The sequence below is a fragment of the Prinia subflava genome, chromosome 8 (assembly GCF_021018805.1).
Source record: "Prinia subflava isolate CZ2003 ecotype Zambia chromosome 8, Cam_Psub_1.2, whole genome shotgun sequence".
Taxonomy (NCBI): Eukaryota; Metazoa; Chordata; class Aves; order Passeriformes; family Cisticolidae; genus Prinia; species Prinia subflava.
The window spans coordinates 28,130,688-28,156,710 of record NC_086254.1 but is presented as its reverse complement, the minus strand read 5'-3'; the positions used below and the strand labels follow the sequence as shown (position 1 = coordinate 28,156,710).

At 50.5% G+C, this 26,023-nt stretch overlaps 1 protein-coding gene across 3 annotated transcripts in view; it reads left to right on the top strand.

Annotated features, from left to right (window-relative positions):
- The first annotated feature begins 3,223 nt into the window (after positions 1 to 3,223).
- Positions 3,224 to 26,023, top strand: part of KCNQ2 (potassium voltage-gated channel subfamily Q member 2) — a 73,784-nt gene continuing 50,984 nt past the window's right edge. For all 3 annotated transcript variants that reach the window (XR_010081189.1, XR_010081188.1, XM_063404329.1), the window contains exon 1: positions 3,224 to 3,535. Coding sequence is in view for 1 of the 3 variants with exons in the window: in XM_063404329.1 (XP_063260399.1) it covers positions 3,240 to 3,535 (296 nt within the window). In the remaining 2 variants the exon portion in view is untranslated. The remainder of the gene's footprint in view (positions 3,536 to 26,023) is intronic.

Sequence of the window (26,023 nt, the reverse complement as noted above, 5' to 3'; positions counted from 1 at the left end):
GACTGATTGGGTGTTGGGAAGAGTCAAGCAGGAAAGAGACAGGAATAATCAATAGATAGGGGTTCTTGAGGGCTGTTTTCTGCTCAGAGAGGAGGATGGGGGTGGTGGGAGGTGAGGTGGAGCTGAAGCAGAGTGAGATGGGTGGACACTGGGTGCAGAAAGACCGAGCTGGTGATATCTTTTCCCTTGGCAGGTTAGTGTTGCTGGGATGTTACAGCATCCTGTACAAGGGGAGGTAAAGCCATCTGCTTTAGAGTTTGAAAATAGCTCTGGGAGAGAGCTGTGAGTGACAAAACCCAGGCTACGGGTAGCACAGTTCACACAAACCACCAGCTGGGCGGGGATGGAGAAAGGGCTCTGGTTCAGTGTTTCAAGCAGAAATCTATCCCTGGAGTCATTCTACATATTTCACATCAGTCATTTCTTACTACATCTCAAAATTCTCCAGGGGATGGAGCATGGACTTTCTGTGTCTTAACATGGATTGATGGATTCCATCCTACCTTCAGGGTCTGAGCTATCTGCCATGGTGTTTGTGTTTTAAAGCCATCACCAGTGTTGAAAGCAAAGGACTGACTCAGTAATTCTGTTTGTTTGTGGAGACACAGTGTCCTTGGATCAGATAAAAGCACCTTCCCACTGCTGCTTTTATGCACCTCATTAATTGCAAGTGTTAATGGCTGTCTTGTCTTCTGCCACCCAGCAGAAGTGGCACACAAGTGACTTCATCTCCAAAATTACCTGCTGCAGGCTCCGTGCAGGACATCACAGCTCTGTGTGTGTTTGTGTCTCACTTGTTCCCTGAGACTGCTGCAACTGGCCTGGCCTGGAGGCTGGATCAAGGGACAGCTCCTGTGAGTGCCATGTGGGGGTGGAAAGGGGAGAGCCACGTGCCTCTGAACACTCAACTGCAACTGGCAGTGCCAACCCATGGAATATTATAAAAAAAAGGAGTTAGACATGCCTTAAGAGTCCAAGGTAAAAAGAAAGAAGGGGTGAAGCTAGAAGAGGCTGTGACCCACAATTTCAGGCCTTTTCCACCTTCTGAAGACCACTCTGTTCACAAAAGGAGGCAATCCTTGATGCCACTTGCTCTCAAGGTCTTGCTTGTCTTTGAGGTTTTGCCTCCCTCCCGAGTGAAGCAACAATCCCTGACAGTCCCTACAACCACACTGTGCCTTTCCTCAGCCCACCCATGGCTTGGGAAGGGTCAGATCCCACCCCTTGCCCTTCCCACTCCCCATTTCTGGTGGTCTCAGAGATGCAGAGTACCCAAAGCTGTGCTGCACTGTGACACTGCAAATGACCAACTAATTAGGCAAAGAGGAGTGAGTTGAATTTAGATTCTTCTTTAGGGCTCACAGACTATTTGTAATCTTGAATTTGTTAATTGAAAATTGCTTCCTTTGTTTGTTGTTGGCCTTTTTGTGGAGGGGGATATTTCCTGCTTTGGGACTGCGTCACTGGATCTATAATAATGCACTTTGTACATTAGTGCCAGGCACATTCGTAATTGGCCACCCTATTAAAGAACACTAATGATCTTACAAGTGTTCTCAAATAATGAATAGAATGCCCCCTCATTGAATTGAGCAATTTATTTGCTGACATACTTGCAGATCTGTTTTTCCCAGTATTTAACCCAGCTTTAGTTTTCTGCCTGCCTTGCAGAGATGGCTTCTCTTTCAGCCATGTGTTGGAGAGAATATGGGTCACAGGAAACGTTCTGTTCATAAAAAATGTAGGGCTGCTCCACGCTTGCTCTTCTCTCAATGTGCATGACAGGATTTGGGGAGTGAGAGGCAGCAGCTTTAATCTCAGTGCTCCTCTTATCCATTAGTTCTCACTGGGATCCTCCCGAGAAATTAGGAGAGGACCAGAAAGCCAGGACTTGGGAAGTGCACTCTGAAAAGTTATGTTGATTTTCTCATTTAAATATGAATTTCAGGAAAAGCTGGTTTTCCAATGAAACCCAATCCTGGGTGGCTCCTGCAGCCATAAAACTCGGGGCCACCATTTTGCTGCTTCCCTACTAACATTGTGTCTAGGTATTTATGATGAAAGGAGCAGTTTACCCGAGCTTGCAATTTAATTTACATACAAAAACCTTTGTCCTAAAGCCTTGTTTTACTTACAAAGAACATACAGAGGTTTACAGTTCACAGATCACCGGTGATTTTTTTGGGTTGTAAGGGATAGAAATGTCACTGGGAAGGAGTTGATGATTTGGGCTTGATTTTATTTGATTGCAGGTCTTCCCATTGCACTGCAAAGAACCCTTTCCATGGAGGATAATTATGAGGGGCAGGCATCTCTGTCCTACCTTCTGCAGTCTGCCTGTCTTCTCCTGAGTCCAGCGAAGGTGTGTCAGGAGGAAATACTCCTTGGGGCAGAATCCAGCCATGGTGTAAGAGGGGAAAATGCTACTGCTGCTATAAATAGTGGGGTGTTAAAGAGCTGGTTTGGGCCAGCACAGCTCGAGATGGACTTTCTGCTCTGGGAGTTTGGCTTCTGAACAGCTTGGTGTCCATGCCATGGTGCAGTTTCAGCATGAAAGCTGAGTTTGGGCTTCCAAGATGATAGCTCGGGCCTTTGGGAAGCGTGGAGGAAAGGAATGACTTTGCACCCTGGGATTCTTGGAGAGGTCGAGGAGCTCTGTTGCCGAGTGGGCTCCTGGAGGTGGGGCATGGGCTGGGTCCCTCCTGTGACACTTCTGCACCCGCAGCCAGGGGGACCGCGGGGATGGGCGCCCCAAGGCAGGGCACGGCCCAGCCCTTGCCGGGGGCGCAGAAGGAGCCCCCGCGGGGGTTCTGAGGGGGTGCCAGAGCCTGGTTTGGGGAGCAGACACTGGGTTGGGGGCAAGGGGAAGATGTTGCCTCTTGATCTGAGTGCGGGATGTCAGACCCTGCTTTAGGGGGGACCGACATTCGGGGCAACAACGCCAGACACTGCTTTCCTTGGGGGGAGGAGGCACGGCTGGAGCCGCTTTTTTAAAATTTTGAGGTGGGGGGCGTGAGGAATGTCAAACCCGGATTTTTGGGAGTGGGGGCAGTGCGAGAGGCTCCGCCGGCGGGGGATGCCAAGGGTTAAGGGGGCGGGCGGCGGCGGGGCGGCGCTGGCGGAGCCGATTGCAGCGGCTCCTGCGGCTTCGGCTGCGCCGGGCGCGGAGCAGCGGCGGGGAGCGCGGGCGGAGCCCCCGCCGGAGCCCCCGCCGCCCCCCGCCGCCCCCCGCCGCCACCATGGTGCAGAAATCCCGCAACGGAGGCGTCTACCCCGGGCCCGCCGCGGAGAAAAAGCTCAAGGTGGGCTTCGTGGGGCTGGACCCGGGCGCCCCGGACTCCAGCCGGGACGGAGCGCTCCTCATCGCCGGTTCCGAGAGCTCCAAGCGGGGCAGCATCCTCAGCAAGCCCCGCTCCGGGGTGTCGGGCAGCGGGAAGCCCCCCAAAAGGAATGCTTTTTACCGCAAGCTGCAGAATTTCCTCTACAATGTGCTGGAGAGACCGCGGGGATGGGCTTTCATTTACCACGCATACGTGTGAGTAAAAGGGTGGGGGGCAAACCTGATGGCGGAGACCCCCCCAGCTCGGGGTGCCCTCCTGCAGCCCCTCAGCGCCCCAAATGCGCCGGAGAGGAAGGATGCTCCAGCTGCAGAGCGGGTGCGGGGAGGGGATGCCGGGTGCCAGGGCTGGTTGGGGAGCCCCGGGGGATGCTGCGGGGGGCGGCGGCTGAGCCGCTCCCCCCCATCCTCTCCGAGAGCAGCCGGGCCGCCCGGCCGGGCCGGCGCTGCATCCCGCATCCCGCATCCCGCATCCCGCATCCCTCGCCCCAGCCCAGGCGGTGCCCGGGGACGGGGCGGTGATGGCCATCCGGGGAAGGGGGCGGGGGGGAAGGAGCAGCCCCTGCAGAGCTGGGGGGTGGCTCCCAGCAGAGGTGCGATGCACCGAGCCCCTGTCTCCCCCTGCCCGCTCCTGCTTGCGGGGGAAGGGGGCTGCTCATGCGGTCGGTGCAGGGGGCTGGAGCAGCGGGAGTGATGGGTAGCAACTGTTCCTCCGTCTTGCTTGAAATCACCATAGCAATGCTGTGAGCAGAGGAACAAAAAGCTCTGCTCAGGCACCGTCTCTCCTCCCCCCCACCCCCCAGCATCCTTCCCTCCCCGGCCCCATCTTTGCCTGCTGGGTGCCTGCAGTCGCTTTGGGGCCGGGCTTGGTTCTGGGGCTCTGCTCAGGGTTCTGGAGGTATTTCTTGTCCCCCGTGGGAAGCGTCTGAATGGGAGATGTGTCTAGAAGGAAATGCTAATCAGTGTCTGGGGCTCCCTGCCTGTACAGCCGAGCGGTAAACAAAGGAGCATCCCCGGGTGCACATCTCCCCCTGGTACCCGGGGTTTGGGCAGAAATGGCCCGGCTGAGCCGCGTTTGGCACAAGGATCCCCTGGATCTCTGAAGCGTTGCTGCATAGGAGCGCAGATGACTTCCCGTTGTTCCCAGGATTGCGAAGGGAGGGTCAAGATAAATCTCGGTGTTACTGCAACTCCCTTCCCTCTGGGACTTTCCACAGTCCCACCGGGCTCTTCCGCAGGCCTGGGCTCAGGCTGAGCTGTTCCTACCCTTGGTGCCAATGGTTTTGTTTTGTTTTCTTTGTATTTTTCGTCAAGGCCAGGACCTCTATCAGCCACGGCAAAAGGATTTTTGGGGCCTTTTCGGGTTTTTCCCCCTCTCTATCCTTTTGCTGTTATGCTGCTGTAAGATCAGGGATTGGGATGTGCTTTCTGCTCCTCAGCCATTTTGTACATTGAGGCCTTCCTTGGAGGTGTTGGTGGGACCGGTCGCAGAGGGGAGATCCTGGCTGAGGGGAGGGGGGGATTTGCCGAGCACTGCAGCAGGTTGGGGTCCTTGGGGAAGCTCATCTCCCCAGGGAAATGGGAGAGGAGAAGACAGAGCATCTGTGGAGCTCAGCTGCAGCTACCATGAGGAGTGTGAAGTCCAGCACTGGGCATCCTGAGCACCTTTTGTGCTCCTGTCCATCCTCTGGAGTTGTGGGTGGTTTGTGAATCTCCCAGAACCGTGTGGAGGGGCCAAGTGTTCACGCTGTGAGCTGGGTTATTGCCTGTGTGTGCGCTGAGGGAGGGGATGCTGTGAGCACTGTGGGCTCTTAAACACAGGTGAGACCCCAGCTGGGGGACACTGGGGTGACCGTGACAGAGATGGAAAGGGCTGAAAGCCAAATGACAAACAGCAGGGGTGGCTCTGGCTGTGAGGGCTTTACAAACACCTTTGGCTTCTTCAGCTGCTCTCTCTTAACTTCTGACCTGTTTGTCTCCCTGTGGTGGCATTTGCTTGGGCAGCCAGGAGTGCTGCCAGGGTCACCCCAGCGTGCCCCGTTCCTGTGCCAGGCTGTTCCCAGTGCCCCTTGGCTCTCACCACGGAGCTGCATCGCCCCCAGCCCCAGCAGCTGCGTTTGTTCTGGGCTTGTGACTCCACTTAGATCTGCTGTGGCACCACGGGGAGCCCTGCAGAACCAGCCTCTGCCCCCACCCCTCCTGCACCTGCTGGGAAATGGAGGCTGAATTCAGGGCTGAAGTGGTAATTGAACCAATGTCTGTGAAGAGTTGGTAATATCATTATTTTTTTAGGGTATTGGGAAGTTCTGTGGACTCTAGTTTTCTATACTACATGCATGATAGGTTTAGCCTTGGCAGTTCACTGTTACAGTGTTTGCAGAGCTGAAGGATGTGGGAATCTACCCACAAAGTTATCAGGGTCAGCTCATGCATCAGTTATCCCCCCTTTGCTGCCCGGGTGAGCCTGGAATGGCCTGTGCCAGGTCTGTGAGTGTTGGAATGGGTTCTGTAGCTGGGAGTCAGTAATGCAGACAGACAGGACAGATGAAAAGCTTATTCAAGGTGTGGGAGGATGACAAGACCGCCTCAAGGTCACAAAGTTTGTATGGAAGAGCTGGAGCCATTCCCATGTCCCGCAGGCCAGTGCAGTGCCCCACCTGTGCTGTCGGGGTCCCTTTGTCTCCTCGTGTCCCAAACCTCATTTTGTGCCAAAGCCTGGAGCACAAAAGCACTTTTAGGAACCTTTAGCACCTTTAGCACCCTTCCTGCATCCTGCAGGAATGGAAGTCCTGAAGTCTGTGGATGAGGATGCCCTGTCCTGCTGCTGTCCTGGGTTCAGTCAGCCCTCTCTGCTGCCAGCACCCCTATTTCCCTGCCCCTGCTGCTCACAGGGACTTTCTTGCAGGGAGATTTATTTCCAGTGTGAGTGAGTTTGTGATGCAAGGCTGGGTTTTATCTCGTAGAGCTGCTCACAGACCCAGCTGCCTTTCCAGGCACAGAGCTGCTCAGACAGCTCCCTGCACCCAAAGCCAAGACAAAAACTGTTGGGACTCTCCCAGCATGGAGATATTTTAATAAATATGAGAGGTGCCTCTGGGTAAGTACCTCTGCTAAATTCCTGCCTGCAGAGGCCCAGGCTGATTCTGCACGGGGCCACTGATGCTCTGCCTGTGCAGGTTGCATTTATTTCCAGTGCTGCATCCTAGATCCAATCCCTCTGATTTCATTCCCCACCTCTTCCTGCTGTCGATCACTCCCTTTCACAGCATTTCATGCATAAGAAATCAGGGAAATTCAAACCAGGGAATCTCTCACTCCCCCAGCCTGGTCTCATCTCAGATGTTGCCTCTCTAAAAGCGCCGCTACCTCTGTGAGCAGAAGCAGAGCTTTATATTTCTGTGTTATGATTCATTTTTGTATTTAATAGCTCTTCCTACACTGACACAACTGGGTGACCTGCTCTTGGGAGCTGTGTGTGTGATATATATGATATATTACATATGTTTTGCACAACCCCATGGACAGCTGAGCCTGCTGGGCCCCATTTTTAAGTGTAGCTAGAGATAATCTCTAGCTCCCAGAAGTCTGAGCCTCCTTTATCTCTCACCTTCTCCCAGTACTTCTCTCAACATCTTTCTTTTCTATTCCCACCCCCTTTTTTTAATTTTTTTTTTTTTTTTTTTTTGGCAGATCCTTAACAGTGCAGCACATGGCTTCATTCTGTTCAAAGCTGAGCTGAAACTGGAAAAGTTGAGCTGTGTCTAAATAGCAGGTCAGGCTTTTTGAGGGGTGCAGCAGCACTTAGATCTCAGTTCAGTTCTCTGTACAGGTGGGCAGTTGGCTTCCAAATTTTTTCCATTTTATTATTCTGAATTAATCTTTTTTTTTTTTCTTCTAGTCCTTTTGGCTTGGTTTCTGTAACCTGTCCTGTGCTCAGGAAGGGCTGTAACACTTGAAAGTGATTTTTTATCTGATTTTGGGAGGGATCACTGTGTTCTGTGCCAGCCTAAGCAAGGTGCTCGCACTGGGCACCCCCAAGGTCTGAGGTATCACATTTGCTGCTCCCTGAGTGACCTGCTCAGGTTTGGTCCCTGAGCTGAAGAAGGGGCTGCATTTGGAACAGTGGTAAGAAAACAGCCTGGATTCAGGCACTTTTAAAGCTGTGTGCTCAGGAACCAACATAATTCTTGCATTTCCTACTTAGAATTTACAACCCTAATGCATCTCTTTAACTGTGTTAAAAATAGTTTGGGTGCATTTTTCATCTGCATACTGTGCACCACACATTTAGTTAATTAAGCAAGTGCATGGACTTAAATTATAATAAGAAGGAACATTTCCTCCCTGCCTAATTCTATTAAAATTTCCTTGTACCATTCCCATCCCATTTGTTCTTCCCTTTCCACCCAGACAAGCCACCTCTCTCTCCAGTGTCCTGCCTGCACTGCATGGCTGTGCTGGCATGGGGGGAGCACAGAGAGTGGATGAGGGGCTTCCCTGGATTCCAGGGTTTCTCCTTGCAGAAGTGCCTCTTCTGTGACTCCTTTCACTCCTCAGAACTGAGGAAAGCAGGGTTATTTCACACAGATCCATTCCCAGATGATCTCTTACACCAGAATTTGGGGTAAATGTGGTCGGACAGTCTCGACTGTCCATCTCCAAACCCTGAGGAGTGGTGGTTCATGGCAAGCCCTCACCTTCACACAGGGTTGTTGTGGCAGGTGGGATGCCACCAAATCCTGCCCATCCACCAGAGACGTACAGGGACCTCTCCTGGACCCACGTTGAGTGGGGTGAAGGGGCCAGCACGGATCTCCCACAGGGGCTGAGCTCCTGCCCTCCTCTGTGGGGTGGTGTCCACCCCAGGGAGCAGGGGACCTTCCTGGTGGGATGCTCACGAGCTCCTCTCCAGCTGCTTAGTCAGAGCTTGGTGGGAGCAGCCTGATTTCTTTAATGTGTCACGTTCCAGCCGTCACACTCACCCCACACTGACATTAGGGAAATGAAAAACAAGCAGATCCCCGGGGTGACCTCCTTTTGGTGCTGCAACACACCTCAGCCAGATGAGTCTTGCTATGGTTCGATGTGTTAAAAAAGGAGCAGCCCAAAATGTGAGCCCCAAATCCTGTACTAAAGGGAAGACGGGCATAGCTCAAAGAGATATACTTATAAAAATCAGATTCCTTGATTTTTTTTCTTTTTTTTTTGCATTGCAGCAGAAGGAAGGGATGACAGGGTGAGGCACCGTGTCCAGGGTGAGCAGGGCACAGGGTTAGCCTGCCAGGCATCAGTGGTGCTCACAAGAATAAAAAAACATGTAAATTTAGTGTTCAGCTTCTGGGAGTTAAGTAGCAAACACATAGCCCTGCATAACCCTTTTTAAGGTAGCCCAAATGCTCACTGGTTTCCTAGTTCCTGAGGAACAGATTGTTCTTTAAATTGTGGTGACAGGGAGATGTGCCAGTCCCTTTTCTTGCCGTGTAATCTCCTGTGGAACAGATATGGTAGAGCTGAGAGAGGTGGAGAGTGGTTCCTGCAAAGGATTAATGGCCTGTCCCTGTTGGTGTGATGTCCCTGTACATCAAAGACAGGAGTGTCCAGCACTGAGATGCACATTTCTTTAGAATAATGCAATGATTTTTAGCCCCTGATGGTCCTAAAGGAACCACATTGCAAAACCAGATTGTTGTGGTGGTCTGGACTGAGTTTCATGCATGTATTTAGGATGCATTTAGAGCGTATTTAGATGTACTTGACTGGTGAACACATGATGGCAAAACCAGGTGGTGCAGAAGGGCAGTGGGTGCAGGGCCCTTCTCCACCATGTATTTAATTGGCTCCTAATCAGGTTGCAAGACAAAAAGATTTGGGCTCTTCTGGCAGCCTCCTGTGATGAAAGATGGTGCCACCAGGACTGCAAGAGTAGGTATTTCAATGCAAATTTTATTTTCCAGTAAAAGCAATCGGTGTGGTGAGCAGGCTGGGTGAACTTGCTCAGCTCCCTGAAGCTGTGGTGACCTCGGCTCCCCACGTGGCTCTGGTGGCCTTATCCTGGCTGAGCTGCAGGTGCAGCCTCCTGTGGCACTGACAGCAGAGGTGTGCATTTATTGTGAGGCTCTGAGGTAATTACTTGTGGTGTTTGTTGGGGAGTACCTTGCACAAGGCACGGGCTGGGATGGCAGGAGCTGCTCCGTGACAGCCTCGGGGCTTCTTGGCTGTGCAGCTGCCAATAAAGGAGGGAAAGCAGAGAGTTCCTGCAGAACTCTCTGGTCTCTCTTTGGCATCACTCCAGCCTTTTAATGTGCTTTTTAGATGTGTGGAAAAGTTTTGGTGTTGGTAAGCATCCATCCAGTGATTTTTTTTTAAGAGTGGATTGGATGTCAAAGAGCTGCCTCTTCCAAGAGGGGAAGCAGAAGACCTCTGGAATCTTGTCACCTCCTCTCTCTTGCTGCTGTAGGGAGGTGATTTAAAGCTACATCAGAGTCACTGGGGTTGCTGGGTGCAAGCCCTTGTGACTGAGCAGTCACTCGATTTGTCTTGGGACCTATAATATCCAGATGTTTAAGGTGCAGTGAGCTTTCATGGTGAATTTGGGGATGCTTGGATACGTGCAGGATTCCTCGTGGAAATCCCACAGCAGCCTCAGTGCAGGCTTAGGGCAGGCTTGCCTTCTGGAGGTGCCCATTTCTATCTCTTGGTGGCAGAGGGAGCCTAAATTCCCTTGCACATCTTAGTGAGAGCTGGGTGGGACCAGTCCAGGCAAGGAGACAGAGCCTGGCATGATTTCAAACTGGAAACCAGGAGTGAGTGGAGGCATCTCCCACCTCCTGCCACAGCCTGTGGGAACTGGGGTGTTCAAAGCCAGAACTGCACTGTGGACACCCCAGCAGGTGGAGGGGAGAGATGAGGCCGATCCACACTGAAATGGGATGACCTGGATCTGAGATCCACCTTTGAGAAGAGGTTTTGAGGAAGGAATCTTTGTGGCAAACCCTGATCAGCTCTTGCGATCTGCAAGGCAAGACTGGAAAAAGTCAGAAGCAGTCAAGCCTCCTTGATACTGGGTGTGATTCCTAAGCAGCTCCAGTTGTGTTTCAGAGTGAACTGCCCAGTTACCAGATTGTCCTTTTTTTACTGCCTCCCCCAGGAGGGTGGGACAAGGAAAAGAAACAAGAGGACAGGCAAAGGCAGAGGGAATGGCTGGGTTAGGAGGGAGCTGCTCTCCATCTGAGCTTCCTGGCAGTCCGTCGTGGCTGGTGCTTGGTCTCTTCAGGACAGGTTTTGCCTTCCGGAGGGTCTTTCCCAGGCATTCACAAATCCCTCATTTGTAAACAAACCCTGATCTGCCTGGCAGTCCTGCTCTCTCGTTTAGAGCTCTGCCAGCCCTGGGGAGGTGACAGTGTGGGAGCAAATTAGGGCTGGGGTGGCAGCAGAGCTGCTGTCACGCACTGCAAGGGATGAGCACGGCAGGGCAGGCACTCCTAATGCAGCTTCCACAGCGAGCCTGTCACTCTCCATGGAGTTATCATGATGCTCAGGAAAAAAAAATAAGCTATCAGCAATCCTGACTCAAGAGTGCCCTGTGTGCACCTCGTGTGTCTCCTGTGGGAGGGCAGTAGGTTTTGTCTGGGTACCTGCTGTGTCTGTTTCCTGCAGCTTTGGCTTGGTGTGGTGGAAAAAACTAATATGGGGTGCAAAGGAAAAAGAAAAAAAAATCAGTCAAAGAAAAGTTAAAATGAATAGAAAGGGGAAAATATTATTCTGTTAATATTATGGCAATGTGCAGGCATCCCTAATGGGAGTAGAAGTCTACAAGTTTCTGTTCTGCCCATCAAGTCAAAAAGAGCCAGTCCCTGCTGGAAGACTTGGTGCATTGAGCATTCAAGACACAGAAAAGGCATAAAATAGTTGTTGAGGCACTGCTCAATGTTGTCTTTGCTCCACTTTTCTATTTACTAGCATTTCCTGTCACCTGATTTGATTTTGGATTGGTGGTTTGGTTTCTGTCTGTGCTCCTTGGGTTTGCAAGGGCAGATGGGGTTGGCTTTGGCCAGCCTGGAGAACCTCAGCAGGGCAAAGGTTGGGCTGGGAGGATGAAGGTGGCATCTTCCCAGTGACATGGATCACCCACAGAGGGACAGTTTGCTGTGATCTCACTGTTCATTACAGATGCAGCACGTGGAGGGCTGTGAATGGGTCTTATTGACTCTCTCCTGTTGGAGTGTTATATGTGGCAGCGAAATGACAGCTCTGGGAGATGTTCTCCTGCATGTTTATGGGTTTGTGCTCAACTCAGAGTCTCAAAGTGGCCATTAATTGAGTTTATGCTTGCTGGGAGATTCGTTACCTGATCTGAAGAACATAATAAGGGATGTGAGAGCACTCTTTCACTCAAGAGGAAAGGAAAATAGGTAAATATAAATATCTGTATATTATTGCTGGACAAACAGGGAGTGAGGCTGTTTCCTCCTGCCACTTCAAGCCATATGGTGGTTAAGCCCGAGTGCTTCCAGGAGGGGCAGTGAAAAACAAAACCTCTCCCCTAGCAAGGACTACTCAATTGTCTTGAGGTAGGTAGACTGCAGGAAGGGCTTAGGCTGGTGTGACCATTGCCTCAATGTTGGACATTGTTATTTCTCAGTGGTTATTCATCCTTCCTCTTCCTTTATGCCTGGCAAAGCTGGAAATGCCAAGTCTTGCCCAGTTGACCTCTTGCTAGGCCTTCCTCCAAGCTTTCTGGGGTTTATTAGCAGTGATTTGTGCCTTAAGGACTAGTGAGATTCCTGAGTCATCCCCTTAGGCAGGGAGCTATTTATTTCAGTGTGTGTGTTACACTCCCTGGGAGTGGGTGTCTCTCTTCCGCTTTTGGATCCTGCCCTGACACTATATAAAGACTCCAGGCTTGAATGAGCAACAAAACCAACCCTCAAAGTGGCTCCATCCTTTGGAAGATGCGTGCTGCTGGTCCCATCTCTCGTGGCTGCAGGAGCATGGCTGTTTGGAGCATGGGTAGGAGCTTGCATGGGATGTTTGTCCATCTCGGGCTGTGGTGCTGCTGGCGCAGCTCGTGGGGACCTGAGCGTGCTGTGTGTCCTTGAGGAGCAGCTCTTGCTCTTCAGTGGCTCATGGCTGAGGGGGAGGTGGGATTTGTACCCTCTTTTACCCCCAGGGGTTGCTCTGCTGATCCTGTTGGGTTTTTGATTAGAGGGGTTTTAATTATTTAGAAGAGATGAGGCATTGAGTGGCTGTAAGTCCCCATTGGTGTCAGAGCAGGGACTGGAGGTGCCATGGGCAAACGTGGGTGGGCTCCTCTGAGACACTGCCAGTGGGGGAATTTTATTGTGTCCTTTTCCCCGGGATGAGCCTTTCCAGACACACCCCATGCCTGCAGAAGGCTGCCCTGCCATGAATTTGGGGGGTAAGGAGTAGCACCTCTCCGGGAGCTGCACAGAAGCCAGTGTGCTAATGGCAGTGTTCATCCAAAAGCTGGCTTCACACCCAATTAAGCATCACCCTGAGCCAGAGGGACAAGTCCTCATGTCATTATGTCTTGAACTCAATTGCTGGCACTTCATGAGGGCTGTGTCTCCATAGCCTGGGGGAACGGAGCATTTAATCCGTATCAGCACGAAAGGAACTTGGTTAATGTGATCTCTGGTTTGGTTCTTGTGGGTAGGGGATGCACATCTCTGTCATGCTCTTTTTCTTAGCTATGCCTATTCATGTAAGGAAGGGAAAAGACTTAGGAGTGAAGGAGAATTTCCTGAGCTCTTTGTCTGTAATTTACCAGAATTTTGAGTTGAATCTTTCTCCTCCACATTTTTGTCTTTTAACATCTAGATGTTTTTAATGCTATTCTTAATTAGCAGCTTCTCACTTATCGTGCCAGCTAATGAGGGATAGGAAGAATTTCTGCACTGACCTTTTGTAGCTGATGTTGTTTTTCTTTTCTGCAATAGAAAACAGATGTAATTTTAAACCTTCTCTGAGCTACCCCTCCAGACCCAGAGCCTGCACCCTCCCCCTCCCGATGCAGTTGTGGGTGGTGGGAGCACCTCAAGTCATATTAAATGACACAGAGAGAGCTGCTGAGGCTTGGTATGAGGATCAGTAGATAATTGGGATAAATAGAATTAGAGAATTACATGAGAGGATATCTTAAAGCTCATCTTGTTCCACCCCCCTGCCATGGGCAGGGACACCTTCCACTGTCCCAGGTTGCTCCAAGTCCTGTCCAGCCTGGCCTTGGACACTCCCAGGGAAGGGGCAGCCACAGCTTCTCTGGGCAGCCTGAGCCAGGGCCTCAGCACCCTCACAGGGAACAATTCCTTCCTAATATCCAACCTAATCCTGTTCTCTGTCAGTTTAGATAACATCGTGTAGGTATGAAACTTGGCTTTAAATTGGCAATGTTTTTAAACAATCTTAGTATGGGGAGAATGATTTGGGGTTGTAAGTACAGGAAAAGGTAATGGAAGTGTCTGAATAAGACGAATGAATAGGACTCTGAAGTTGTTTCTATCCTACTGTTTTTTACCAGGAGGTGGGGATGTAAACATCTGTAAGTAGGTGGGGCATATCCCAACCTCAGGTCTCCACCCAAGATTTGAAATAGCCAAACCTAGGACACCTACTGATAATTCAGGGCTTGATCCTGCCTGGGCTTGGCCTATCCATCTGCAAGAACTTGTGCACCTGGGCAGTACCTCGATCAAACCTGCCATTTTTGCTTCCCCTCTTTGCAGACAGCCTTCTGTGTGTGTGTGTTTGGTAGAGAGCACCTGCCCAAACCCCAGCCTGCTGTAGATAAACGGGCTGAACCTCCAAGAAGAGTTCAGTCCTCTCTGGCCATGCTCTTCCCCCCTTGGGAGCTGATGGCTACTGAAAATCACAGAGAAATTAATGAAGGTAATGAATTGCCTCCTCATCTGGTTCTGGGGAAGCCCATCTGTCCTGCAGCCACATCCCTGTGGGATGTGTTGGGAAGAGTGGCTGGAGTCAAGCCTGAGCTGCGATGGCATTCCCTGCTGGCTGCCGTGGCCTGGTGGGATGTACATCCCCTCTGGGAAACACACGGGCTGCTGGAGCCCAGAGCAGCAGCACAGGCCTTGCTCACTTATTTTCCATTTGCTAAAAGACAGCAGAAATTAAACAAAGATTAATTAAACTTTTTTTTTTTCCCTCTCTCCTTCCTGCTTCCTCTTGCTCTTTGCTGTTTCTAGGGAAGACTGGAAATATGTGCTGGAGAGGAAGCTCAGCTCTGAGCATCCTTTCAGAGCACAGCTCACGGCCCCCGTGGGACTGCAGAGAAAGGCCCTGTAATTATGGGGAAGGTCCTGCGAGGCCGGGTTACACAAGCAGGATGGGGCTGCTCCTGCTTTGGTTCAGCAGCAGGCTGAGGACTGGATTTGGATTCCTCCTTTGGTTCAGCAGCAGCCTGAGGATGCTGTGACTCCCCATACTCTGTGGCTGTTCTCCGTTCATTGCTCTGTGTCCCTGCCGGTGTCCGAGCGCGCACACGGCTCCGAGCCAGGCAGGCAGTGAAAGGAAATGCAGGAGCACAAAAGGGCCACTGGATACTGACAGTGCCCGCTGACACAATCCCCAGACAGCCCGAGCACATCTCGGGCCAGCTGCCAGGGTGATGTGGCTCTGGTGGCAGCAGTGAAGGTGACTCCTGCCCGGCTCCGGGGTGCCCCGGTGGGGGATCCGCGCTGCGGCGGCTGCTGGCGGGCTGCACTGCTGGAGCCAGGCCAGCCTCCAGGAGAGGCACTGAAGGCTGTTGCAAACACCTCCAGCTGTTACCTGGGGGTGGACCAACCCCTTGGCTGTGGTGCTGGGCATGGCCTGGGGTCGTGTGCTGGAGGATGTTTCTCCTGGGAGCTCCCGCGTGGCTTCGTGCTGTGGTTTAAGATGCTGTGTTGGCTCTGGTCCACGTGAGCCCTGGTTGCTGGTGTGCTTTGCAGTGGTTTTGTGCCAGGCTTTGTGCTACTCCAGAAGGACTTACTGCTTGCTGAGGGCCATGGACATGTCTTGAGCTAGACCTGGGCTTAACCTCAGCTGTGCCCCTGTGTGCTTGGGGGGAATCATCACCACGTTTTCCAGCTGGGAGCTGAGGTACAGAGGAATTCAGTGACACAGGATGCCTGCAGCATAAAAATCCATGCTCCCGAGGCTGTAACTCTAGCTTCTCCCTCCTCCAGCTTCAATAACCATTTCCCATACAGACTAGGAGCCTTCAGGATGTATCCTTGTCCCATCATGACTTCCTAGGTTTTGAATTATTAAATGTTGTCTGTGATCTCCATTATAAATGTTTTTAAGGCATAGTTACTTATCAGAATAGAAAATGTTTTGGCATCATCTGCTTGTGGGATTTACAATAAATGAGAACAGTTTGAAAAGAAGGGGCTGGAAGTGTCCTAGGCCAGGTTGGATAGGGCATGGAGCAACGAGGTCTAGTGGAAGATGTCCCTGCCCATGGCCAGAGGGTTGGAACAAGGTGATCTTGCAGGTCCCCTTCAACCTGAACCTGTAATTCTACTAAAAAAAAAAAATCATGAGAGGCTTCAGTGGCAGGTAAACACAGAGAAGTAAAATCTTTACCAAATGATGTCTAGTTCTGTTCCAGTGGGCACTGGTTTGTATCTTCTGTTTAAAACAAAATCCCATGCAAATTCATTTGTGTTAATAGGCTGAAGAGTGTTTGTTGCTGTGACTTCCACAGTGCCACGATATAAATTGTGCTCTGGAAGTGCTCCTTCCCACATCCCCATCACCTCCTCCTGCAGCTGCCAGTGACCCCAGCAAACCAGCCTGGCCCTGTTAGACCCAGGGCTGTACCTCTGGCTTAGAGGGAGCAAGGAGAAGGTGCAGATGCAGAGCAGGAGACCCAGGGCCAGCTGCAGATCCAGCTGAGCTCAGTGCTGGTTTCCTGTGGCTCCTGGAGCCTGCAGTGCTGGCTGTGGATTGCCGAAATTCCCAAGGTCAGATTTGTGCTGGCTGCCTGTGAGGAATGGGTGGTACCTGCAGCTCTGCAGGGGATGGTTTGAGCAGCACAAACCCAGCTGTGGTCCTGCTCTTGGTCCTTCCTTGCTGCAGCAGGGTCTTGCCCCACAGCTGGGCACATCTGTGTGTGTCTGTACCAGGCACCTGCAGCATCCCTGAGTGGAGCTGCTGGATGTGACCCAGGACAGGGATTCCCTGTTTTTCCAGAGGAATGAACCGTGGAAGCTGCCCTGGGAGTAAGCTGGGAATTTGATATGGGATCTCACTGCTGCCAGGCTGGCTCTGATTTCCTCTGGAGCCCAGGGGAGAAGCACCATCTCCTTCTGCTGTTCCCAGGCTAAGCTGCAGCAGCTCTCCCAGGCAGCAGTGCAGCGATGCCGCAGGGCTGGGGGAGCTGCTGGGGGACTTGGATCATGCCTGAGAAAAGGGGGTTAAAAGCAGGTTTTTGCAAGCCTTTGCCTGCCATTTTAAACGGGAAGGATGTTTCCCTGGCAACGAGATGGATGCTTCCCAGCAGAGCATATGGCTTCCATCGACTTTGATTTACCAGCGTGTTGAAATGGCAGCTAGATAATCTCTCTTCAGCATTACTGTGTCCATGCCCTGTGTCCCTGTTCCTTAGGAGTTTTTGTAGGGTCCAGCCCCTGCAGTGCTGCTTTTGCTCCTGTCCCAGGGCTGGGACTGCTGGGGCCTGTGCCAGGGGTGGGTTTGGGGACCTTTGCAAAGAGACACCTGCACAGAAGACCTGAGCATCACTCAGAGCAAGGAGCTGGAGGGTGGGAAGGAAAACTTTCCCTGCTTCTGCTGCATTTCCCCAGCCCAGCAGCTCCTCCTCCTCAGAGATTATAATCCACAGCCCTTTCTTCCTATTCTCCTCCTTGCTTTAAATCATTTTTAGATGTTTTCCACCTTTCACCACACAATCATCTGCCTCCTGCAGCTTGCTATTTATTGTTGTGTTTACTGGCACAGGGAAATAAGCAGAGGGAACAAACCTGTCATTTTCTGTGTGGGGGAACGTGGGGGAGCTGCTCTCTGGGAGCTCGTGGCTTTCCCAGGCTGGCTGCTGTGTGCCAGCCCCATGGAGCTCACGTGGCAGCCTCCTCTGGGAACAGAAACAGGGGAAGAGGTTCTTATCCTCACTGCTGCCCATCACTTTGGCAAACTTGGTGAAAATCAGCCAACAGATCCAAGTTTTAGGTAGAGACAGGGAGGCAGCCAGACAGGGCAGTCGTGTGAGGCTCATCCATTGCCTCAGGAGTCAGGAGATCCACAGAGGTTTGGTCACCACCTGGCTGGTGCTGTCTGAGCCTGATTTCCATCTGCCCATCTCTGAGTGGTCCACAGGAATGAGCAGCAGTGAGGGACAGGCGTGGGGTTTGGGAGCTGGCTGGGTGATGTAGCCTCAGCTGAAGAGGTTGTGCTGACCTGTGAACTGCTGCATTGCAGGGACTGCTGGGGAGGACATGCATTCCTCCCCTCTTCCACTGATGGGGGTTTTGGGGGAGCTTTGGGTGAGGTAATGTCACCTTTTTTGCAACTATCCAGGTGAGCACAAGAGCCCTGAGCAGAACGTGCTGGGTCTGAACCCCAGCCCTGCCCCCAAAGCTGCCCAGTTCAAACGAGGCTCCCTCATTAACTGAGGTTACCCTGATTTCCTGTGGCAGGGCCATGGCTTTCCTCCACTTTCTGCAGGGTTCTGCTCTCTGGGCAGCCTCTCCCTCTGTAAAAGGTTCTTGATGTGTGAGCTGTGCTCACCTGCTCCCATCCACACCTGGCCACCCACCTGCAGAATTTGGGTTATGCCAGGGAAGAAGTGAGAGGTGACAGCAGTGATTAATTGTCCTTTGGTGCTGGGGATTAACGTGTCAGGTGCAAAGAGAGGCTGTGCCCTGGCAGACCTGGCACTGTCCATGCAGGTGTCACGAGCTGGCCGTTCTCTGCCAAGGAGGTGACAGTGTGGGTGGTGGCAGGATGATGTCCCCATCGCTCCTGGGGAGCACAAATCTGGCTGCTGATGGAGAGGAGAAGGTGGAAAAAGACTTTTAAATTCAGAGCTGTGGCTCCTGAGAGACTCAAAATAGTTCTGTTAGTGGTGAAGTTAAGCAGGGATTGACTGGCAGCTGGTGTGATGTTGTCCCTTCCCTGCAGCATAACTGGGCTGGTTCAGCAGTTTTTTAGGGCTAAAGAGCACTGTCTTCTAAATGCTGAGCTCTCCAGAGATCTGAGTTTGTTTTGCATCCCTTCACCCTGGGCAGCTCCTCTGGGCTGCCTGTCTGCATGGCCCAGATGCTGCTCCTGCAAAAAGTGTTCCCATCCTGACAGGAGCAGCTCCACAGGCATGGAAAGCACCAGGGCCGTGCTCTGCCACCTCTGTTGTGGAGGATCATGATACCCTGCCAACGTGGGGAAGGATGCAGAGCTCCAGAACTGACCACTGGCCTTTTATTTCTGGTGCTGCACCTGATCTTGCATTTTCTCATGTGCCAAACTCAGGTGTCTCTCAGGTATTGCAGGGTTTGGACCCAGCTGAGCTGGAGCCTCTCCTGTGGCAGTGCAGCCCCCTTGGCTTCAGAGGATTATTCCTGATTTGTGCTGGAGTGGGTGAGAGGGAACATCAATCCTCATTATTGTGGCATTCCTGTTACTCCTCGGGTTACTTTTTTTTTTTTTTTTTTTTTTTTTTTTTTTTTTTTTTTTTTTTTTTTTTACCCAACTTGGGGATCATAATCTTTTGGAGACTGAAATCAAAAGGCTCTAAACCAATTCTTCTGCACCTTGGTTGTGAGATCCTGCTCACTACCTGGGACAAGAGAGGTAAAATTAAACAGGTACTGAAATTACCAACTCTCAGGCATATTACATGGGCAGTTTGAAAATGCCTCTTTATTTTCCCCAAGATTCTGTTTATTAAACGAATGAACAAATGAAATTAACAGGGCTTTGGTAATCCTTGCATTTTCCACTTTGGTGTTGTCCATTAGCCTCTGGTTCTTAGAAACCACATCCTTGTCTTCTAATTATCAAGCAATGAAGCTGGGGATGGACCCTAGAAGTGACTGGGGCATCTGAGTGCCTTCAAAATTGCCAATGTCTCATCCATCCTCCCTCACTCTTAGCTGGGAGGGAGCCCAAGAGCAGCAGTTCTGGGGTCCTGCTTTTACAGGAGCACAAGCCAAGGGCCTCACTCATGGGGAAACTGAGGTTTTGAAAGGCAGCACAAGGATTTTGAGGCATTTAGCTGCCTTCTGTGGCTGCTGGGAGCTGCCAAGCCCCTGTGGCATCAGCTCACTGAGGATGCTCTGAGCAAGGAATTTTGTTTCTGAGGTGCTGTAATTCGTGGTGCTACAGAACTCGTGCAAAGTCAGAGATGGGGAGGTGAAGCTAGGGGGGATGGAGCTTGTCCTTTGTGGGCAGGAAACCTCAGGCTGCAGCTGAATTGCTGCTTTTGGGACAGACCTTTGTAAAACCAGCAACTATTCCTGTCTGCCGCGGAAACCAGCCCTATTGGAGACAATCTTCCTATCTGCAATTAGACCAGAGCCTATTTTTGTATATCACATTCCCTCGAGGAATGTTTAGATGAGATGCAGCATCACATTTTATAGGGACAGCTTTCTTTTAACCCAGTTTTGGAGCTTGCTTAAGTCAGATCGAGTGACTTGCCCAGGTCAGTCAGAGGAGTTTGACCTCAGCAAGAGGGATTTTAATTCCTGCATGCTCCAACCATGCAGCATTTCCTCAGCTTGTAAAATTTATTTTTCTTGAGGTGTTGGAGAAAAGCAAGGCTTAAGAAACAGAAAGAACTTGATCTTCAAATAGGGATAAAGGTTGGATCAGGAAGGTTTGTATTCCTGTGCTCACTAGCAATGATTCCTCCAGGGTGGGGAGGAAGCAGAGGCTCTTTTGAGGGAATACCCTGTGGGATGAAAGAGAGGCAGTGCTCAGATTTCAATCTGAATAATACGGGTATTGCATGAGACAGCAACTTTCCCTCACATTAAAATCAATGAACATGATCTGAATAAATGCCTGCACAGACATTTTAAGAATTACTTAAATGTCCAATATTTTATACTCTTAATTTACCTCCCAATGCACTGTAATTGCACCGTGGGCTTTAGGATTCTCTCCCATGAACCATTTCTGCAGCTGCATGAATATATTGCTCCCCACCAAATTTTTTGAAAGGAAGCCTCAGCCCGGCAGAGCTGGATCCCAGCAGGAACAGACTCTTCTGGCAGGTGCACGGGCTTGATTAATACTTTGGGTTTTCCTCCAGACATCTGGCTCCTCTGAGGCTGCGTGTGCAGGGCGAGGAGAATACGCAGACAAGCATTTCCAAGTGATTCATTCTGGGTGAGGACAAAGCGGAACATTGGAGCTAGAACTTTGCATGCAGTCATTATTATTAATAAGGCTTTTATTCAGCCTAAGTTAAATGATTAGAGCCAGCCTGTAAAAAACCCAAGCAATTCCTTACTTTTAACTCCTTTTCCCACTGTAAGTGTTCAGGTCTTGATCTCCATTCCCTGGCATTTCCAGACGGCTTTTGTTCTTTGAGGCTTCAGTCCAGAAAAGCTCTTAAGCTCACTCTTGCTCCTAAGTGTGAAGATGCACAATCCTTTGCTGGACTAGGGACAAGGCATTTCATGGAAACCCAATTTCAGCTCAAATTCCTGCACTCCACGGGTTTGGATCAGGACTTTGGCACTCCTGTAAAAGCAAGGGCAAAAGGCTGGAGGAGCTTTTGGAGTAGAAACTGATTTCAGAAGTGGTAGATATTGAAGGAAATATTTCTGAAATCCTGCTTTTATTTCTAAGAAATAGAGAAATCTTCCTGAACAGAAGGCAGGCAGGGCAAGATGATTTGTGTTTTGTGACTTGGTTGTGCCACTTTGCTGTTCTCATACAGAGGAATTTCACAGATGTGTAGACGGGACACTTGGGGACAGGATTTAGTGGTGGCCTTGGCAGTGCTGGGGAAGGGATGGACTCAAAGATCCTGGAGAGTTTTTCCAACTTAAATTCTGTGATTTTCTTTCCCATCTCAGAGCCAGCCCTTTAGCATGGATCTCTAAGAACTATTTCCCTGTAGCCTGATGAATTCTCACCTCCCAGCACGCCATCCAAAGCCTCACTGTGTGCACCACAGCCTTCCCTGGAACGCTGCTTTGGTCCTCTGGAGATGCTCCAGTGGAAGGTGTCAGCCCCAAGGCAGGGGTTTGGAATTAGATGATCTTTAAGGTCCTTTTCAACCCAAACCATTCCACAGTTCACACCACAGTCCTCAGTGCTCTTTATGGCTTTGTACAAGGAAGGGGATTCTTATCAGGGCTGCTCAGGCCTCCCCTGAGTGCACTGAGCATGCACAGGAGCTGTAAATGTTGTCCCAGACAGGCCTTTGATAATGATTTATTAAAAAGTTTATAAACCATAACAATCCCTGCCTTGGAGCCAGCCAGTGTGCTCACCACAAACAATGGTTCCTACCCTCATGGATGCTCAGGGATCCTCCAGGCTCATCCAAAAAGAGCAAAGTCTCAGGATGGAGGATGGGGCTGGGCATGGCCAAACCTGAGGGGATTGAGATGCCATCAGGAGTTATTTTTGGGCAGGAGAGCATTCATTAAGGCACAGCACCAAAAGGCAGGGCTCTCCACTTCTATTTCCAGCTCTTCTAGTGACAGAATTTGCCTTGGGAGATGATTTTGGCTGAGACCAAGGGATGTGGGAACCCGGAGTGAGGTATTTAGGCTTCTATTCAGCCTTGGAAATGAGCAGCCAGGTTGCAAGTCACAGCAGGATTGCTTACATGAATAAAGATGATGGATGCTCCTGGCTAAGGGTAGGAGCCATACGACAAAGTCTTTATCCCTGGAAAAGTCACGGCTTTCTCAGCGTTTTGCTTCTGACTCAGTGGAGGTTTAAAGTGAGCTGCAAATACTCCCATTCTGATTTCGAGGCCCTCTGAGCACTAAAAGGGGTTTGCCAATCTCTGTTTCTCTTTGCTGTGGATGCTCTTTCACCTTCACTCACTGTCATCTCTGTATTTTCCTGGCCTTTGATTTACATCAAAGTTTTAGGTACTTGAACTGCAGCCTTTCACAGAGCCCTCAGCAAATGGATTTGCTGGGATTGCAGCTGGATTGCACATAAGCACGTCAGTTTTATCTGAGCAAAATTATCAATGCCCCCTTTACATCCCCAAAGTAATTTTCAAGTGTTTGAAATGTTTTAAGTTGCTTTTCATTGTGCAGCTCTTGAATGCCTGCAGTGAAATACTCCTTCCTTTCCAGCTTTGCCCCTTCTAATTAAACAAATCATTAATGGCCTTCCTCAATTCCAGGGAAAGCCATCAAAGTGGGCAGCAAGCACAGTGGCTTCTCTACAAGCTTCTGTCACCTCCTTGTGTTGTCTCCATCTCCATCACATCCAGTTGCTAATTAGTGGTGCTCCATCAGAGGAACCCCAACATTTCTGAATGTCAGTGAATGTTACTTGAATATGAGTATTTCAGGAATAAATTTAGAGGCCTTTTAAAATTGTTATGTAAATGGGCATGTGGATTCCAAGGGGGTTTCTTTTGGAAGGCAAATTAGATGATTAACCTGAGAAGCTTTATGATGATTCCATCATGTGCTTTCACTGAGGAACAAAAAAAAAAAAAGAGAAGGACAATCTTTCGTGTTTCGTGCCATTTAAAGTATTTTTATTTCCAAGGAGGAGTTCAGTCATTCCTTTTTCTGTTGCTAACCTGAAGCACAGTGGATATGAAATCTGGATATGCAGATTTTGTGCTGGGATTTAAAAATTGTAATAAGAAGCTTGCACGGGTGTTTTAAGTCAACATAACCTTTGGATGTACAGTCAGACTTTGGAGGTCTTTGGATTTACTGGTATTAGCAGCAGTCAGATTTGCACAGCTGAGTCTTGGCTGAGCTGAAAGGTCTCAGCAACAGGTGAGGGGGATGTCAGAGAAGCAGAAGGTGCTGGGGGCCTGCAGGGATAAGTGGGGGGTGGGAAAATGCAATGAGGTGTCTTTCTCCAACAGGCTGGAGCCAGATTTCTCTTTTCTATCAGTCTGGAGAGGAGTCAGCAGTCCCCAACCACTCTGAATCCTGCCCAGAGTTTTGGGGATGCTGGGTGCTGACTCCAGCCATGCATCAGGCAGGACCTGTCTGCTCAGGAGGAGGATATTGTCTTCTCCAATGTTCCAAGCAGAATTGGCATCTTTAATGTAAAAATCATTAGATGGGACCTGATTAATGTTCCTTATTGCACACGAACGTTTCCCAGAGTCAGGCTGCAGACATAATTTGCTTTCATTAGATATGTAGCTTTAAAAATTAGATTCATCCCAACTGCTGCACTATTTATTGGCTTGTTTCCCTTTCCTTAGCTATCCATTATTATCTGAAGCCCTTTCCTGATCTGTCTGGGTAGATTAGGTGGAATTAAAGCAGAGTCCAGCTTCCTGTTCCCCTCTGTGGCAGCTCAGAGGATCCATGCCCTGATGTGCACGTACCTCTTCCACTCCTCTGTCCAAAGGGGATCTGCAGATCCCTCAAAGCCTCCCAGGAGCCAGACAGACCTGGATCCCCCAAATGCAGTTTTCCATGCAGAAAGGTGCCATTCTCTGACTCTCCTTTCCCAGCTCCCTGAGGCTGTGGGCCCCACGGCCAGGCAGAGAAGCTGTGCATCCCCATGGAGCTGTTCTGGGATGTGTGTGCAGCTCCTCCTGTGCTGAGCCAGAGCCTGCATCCCTTGCTGGCAGCCTGCTCCTTACCTGGTGCCTGGGACAGGGAGATTCCTTACCTGTTGGGGCTGAGCCAGGGTAGGGTTTTGTCCCTGTGGGATTTGGCCATGGATCTCCTGCTCCGCTGGAGGAGCTGGTGCATTCCCTGCTGCCTCCCGTGCTCAGCAGAGCTGTAATTAATGCTGGCCCTGCCAGCCTGATCTGCATCAGGTCTCCCTGGCAATGGAAGCCCTGGGGAGCCCAGAGTGGAAATTGCAGCAGCTCTGAGCTGGCCCTGGGGAGCTGAGGAGCACGGGGAGGCCGGGGTGGGGCTGCAGGGATGTGCTGGAAGGGGGAGAAGCAGCACCCAGGTGTCCAACTGCTCCAGCAGCACCTGCAGCTGCCCCAGCTCTCCCCATAACCACAGCTTGCACAATCCATCCTTGAGATTTGAGGTGATAAAGCAATTTCTATTTATTTTTTCCCCCATCCCATCAATATCTGTCTAGTGACAACTTAACATACAGGAATTCTGTTTTTTTGTGGCATGTGTCCCTGCCAGGACTCATGAACTGATAGTGGCTTCATTCTGGATCCATCCAAGGTGATCATCTGAGCAAACACAGTGTGTGAGCCTGCTCTGATATTGGCACTTTGCTTTCAGCCCTTCCTCAGGCACTTTGCAATGATGTTTGGTCAGAAAGATAAATACAACTCACATTCTACTTCTTTAATCAGAAAATGTAGAATTCTCTTTTCCCTTGATCTCTTTCCATTATCTTTTTTTTTTGTCTGTTTTTTTTGTTTTGTTTTGTTTTGGTTTGGTTTTTTTCCCTTTCTTCTCTCATTGATTATTCATTTGTTTCTCACTTCAACATAGAAGCTTCCAGCAAAATCTGGGCCATTCCAGGAGTTCAGCAACCTAGCTGCAGCTCCTTCTCTGCTGGGTATGGGATCCTGCTCCCCCTGCCATGGTGTGGGCAGCAGTGGGGGCCCTTCTCCAGCTCCCAGGACATGGCCCCAGCAGTCTGGAGGATGTGGGGATGGATGGAGCCCATCTGCCTGCAGGGCAGGTGGTGGTGGGATTGTTTATGGCAAGGGTTTTAAAAGACCAGCTTGGGGAGAAAAGGTATTGAAGTGGGACCTGGACAAGATGTTGAGTGGCATCATGAGTGGGATTGCAGGTGAGGTTTTCTTACTCTCCTGAGGTTGTTTCAAGTGTCTGCACACCAAATCCAATGTGAGAAGGAGGAGTTTGCAGTGAAAAATCAGGCAATTTTCTGCTGGATGTTGGATTCATCTTGTGGCTGATAAAGCTCAGCCTTGGCTCAGATGGCTCTGAAGGTCCCTTACCTTCAGCACCACGTTTCAGCCTGTGGTTCGAATAAATACTGCAAATCTCCCTATTTTTACTTGTTACTGTGACATTAATGGTCACTACAAAGCCACAAGCACGACCTGGTGGTGTGAAACTCCTTTTCGTTATTCACCAAAAAGCAACAGCCCCCACCAGCAGAACCAAACCTTATAAATATTCACGATGCAGCTCGTAGGAATGTGAGACAAAGTCAGACAGATGAATTATTTAATGCTCCTAAAGAATGCAGCTTTTAGTTTCTCCTTGCGCTGGCCCACTTTATTGTATTAGTAAATCGATCCCGAGTAAATTAATTTCCCTGCTTTTGCTGGAGCAAGCAGTGGGCAGGGGAGGGAGCCTCCATCCTTGAGCAGATGCCAGGACACCTCGGCAGCTGCGGATTGAGGCGCTGAGTGTCACAAGAGAGTCGAGCTCCTGTCACTCATTCTGAGCCCTTGGATTTGCATCAGGACATCCAGCACTGGTGGGGGCAGGCAGTGAGTGACAGGCTGGGGGCTCTGCCCAGGCTGCTTTTGGGAGCCTGCCCGTGGATGTAGATGTCAGTGAGGTCTGGATGTGTGCT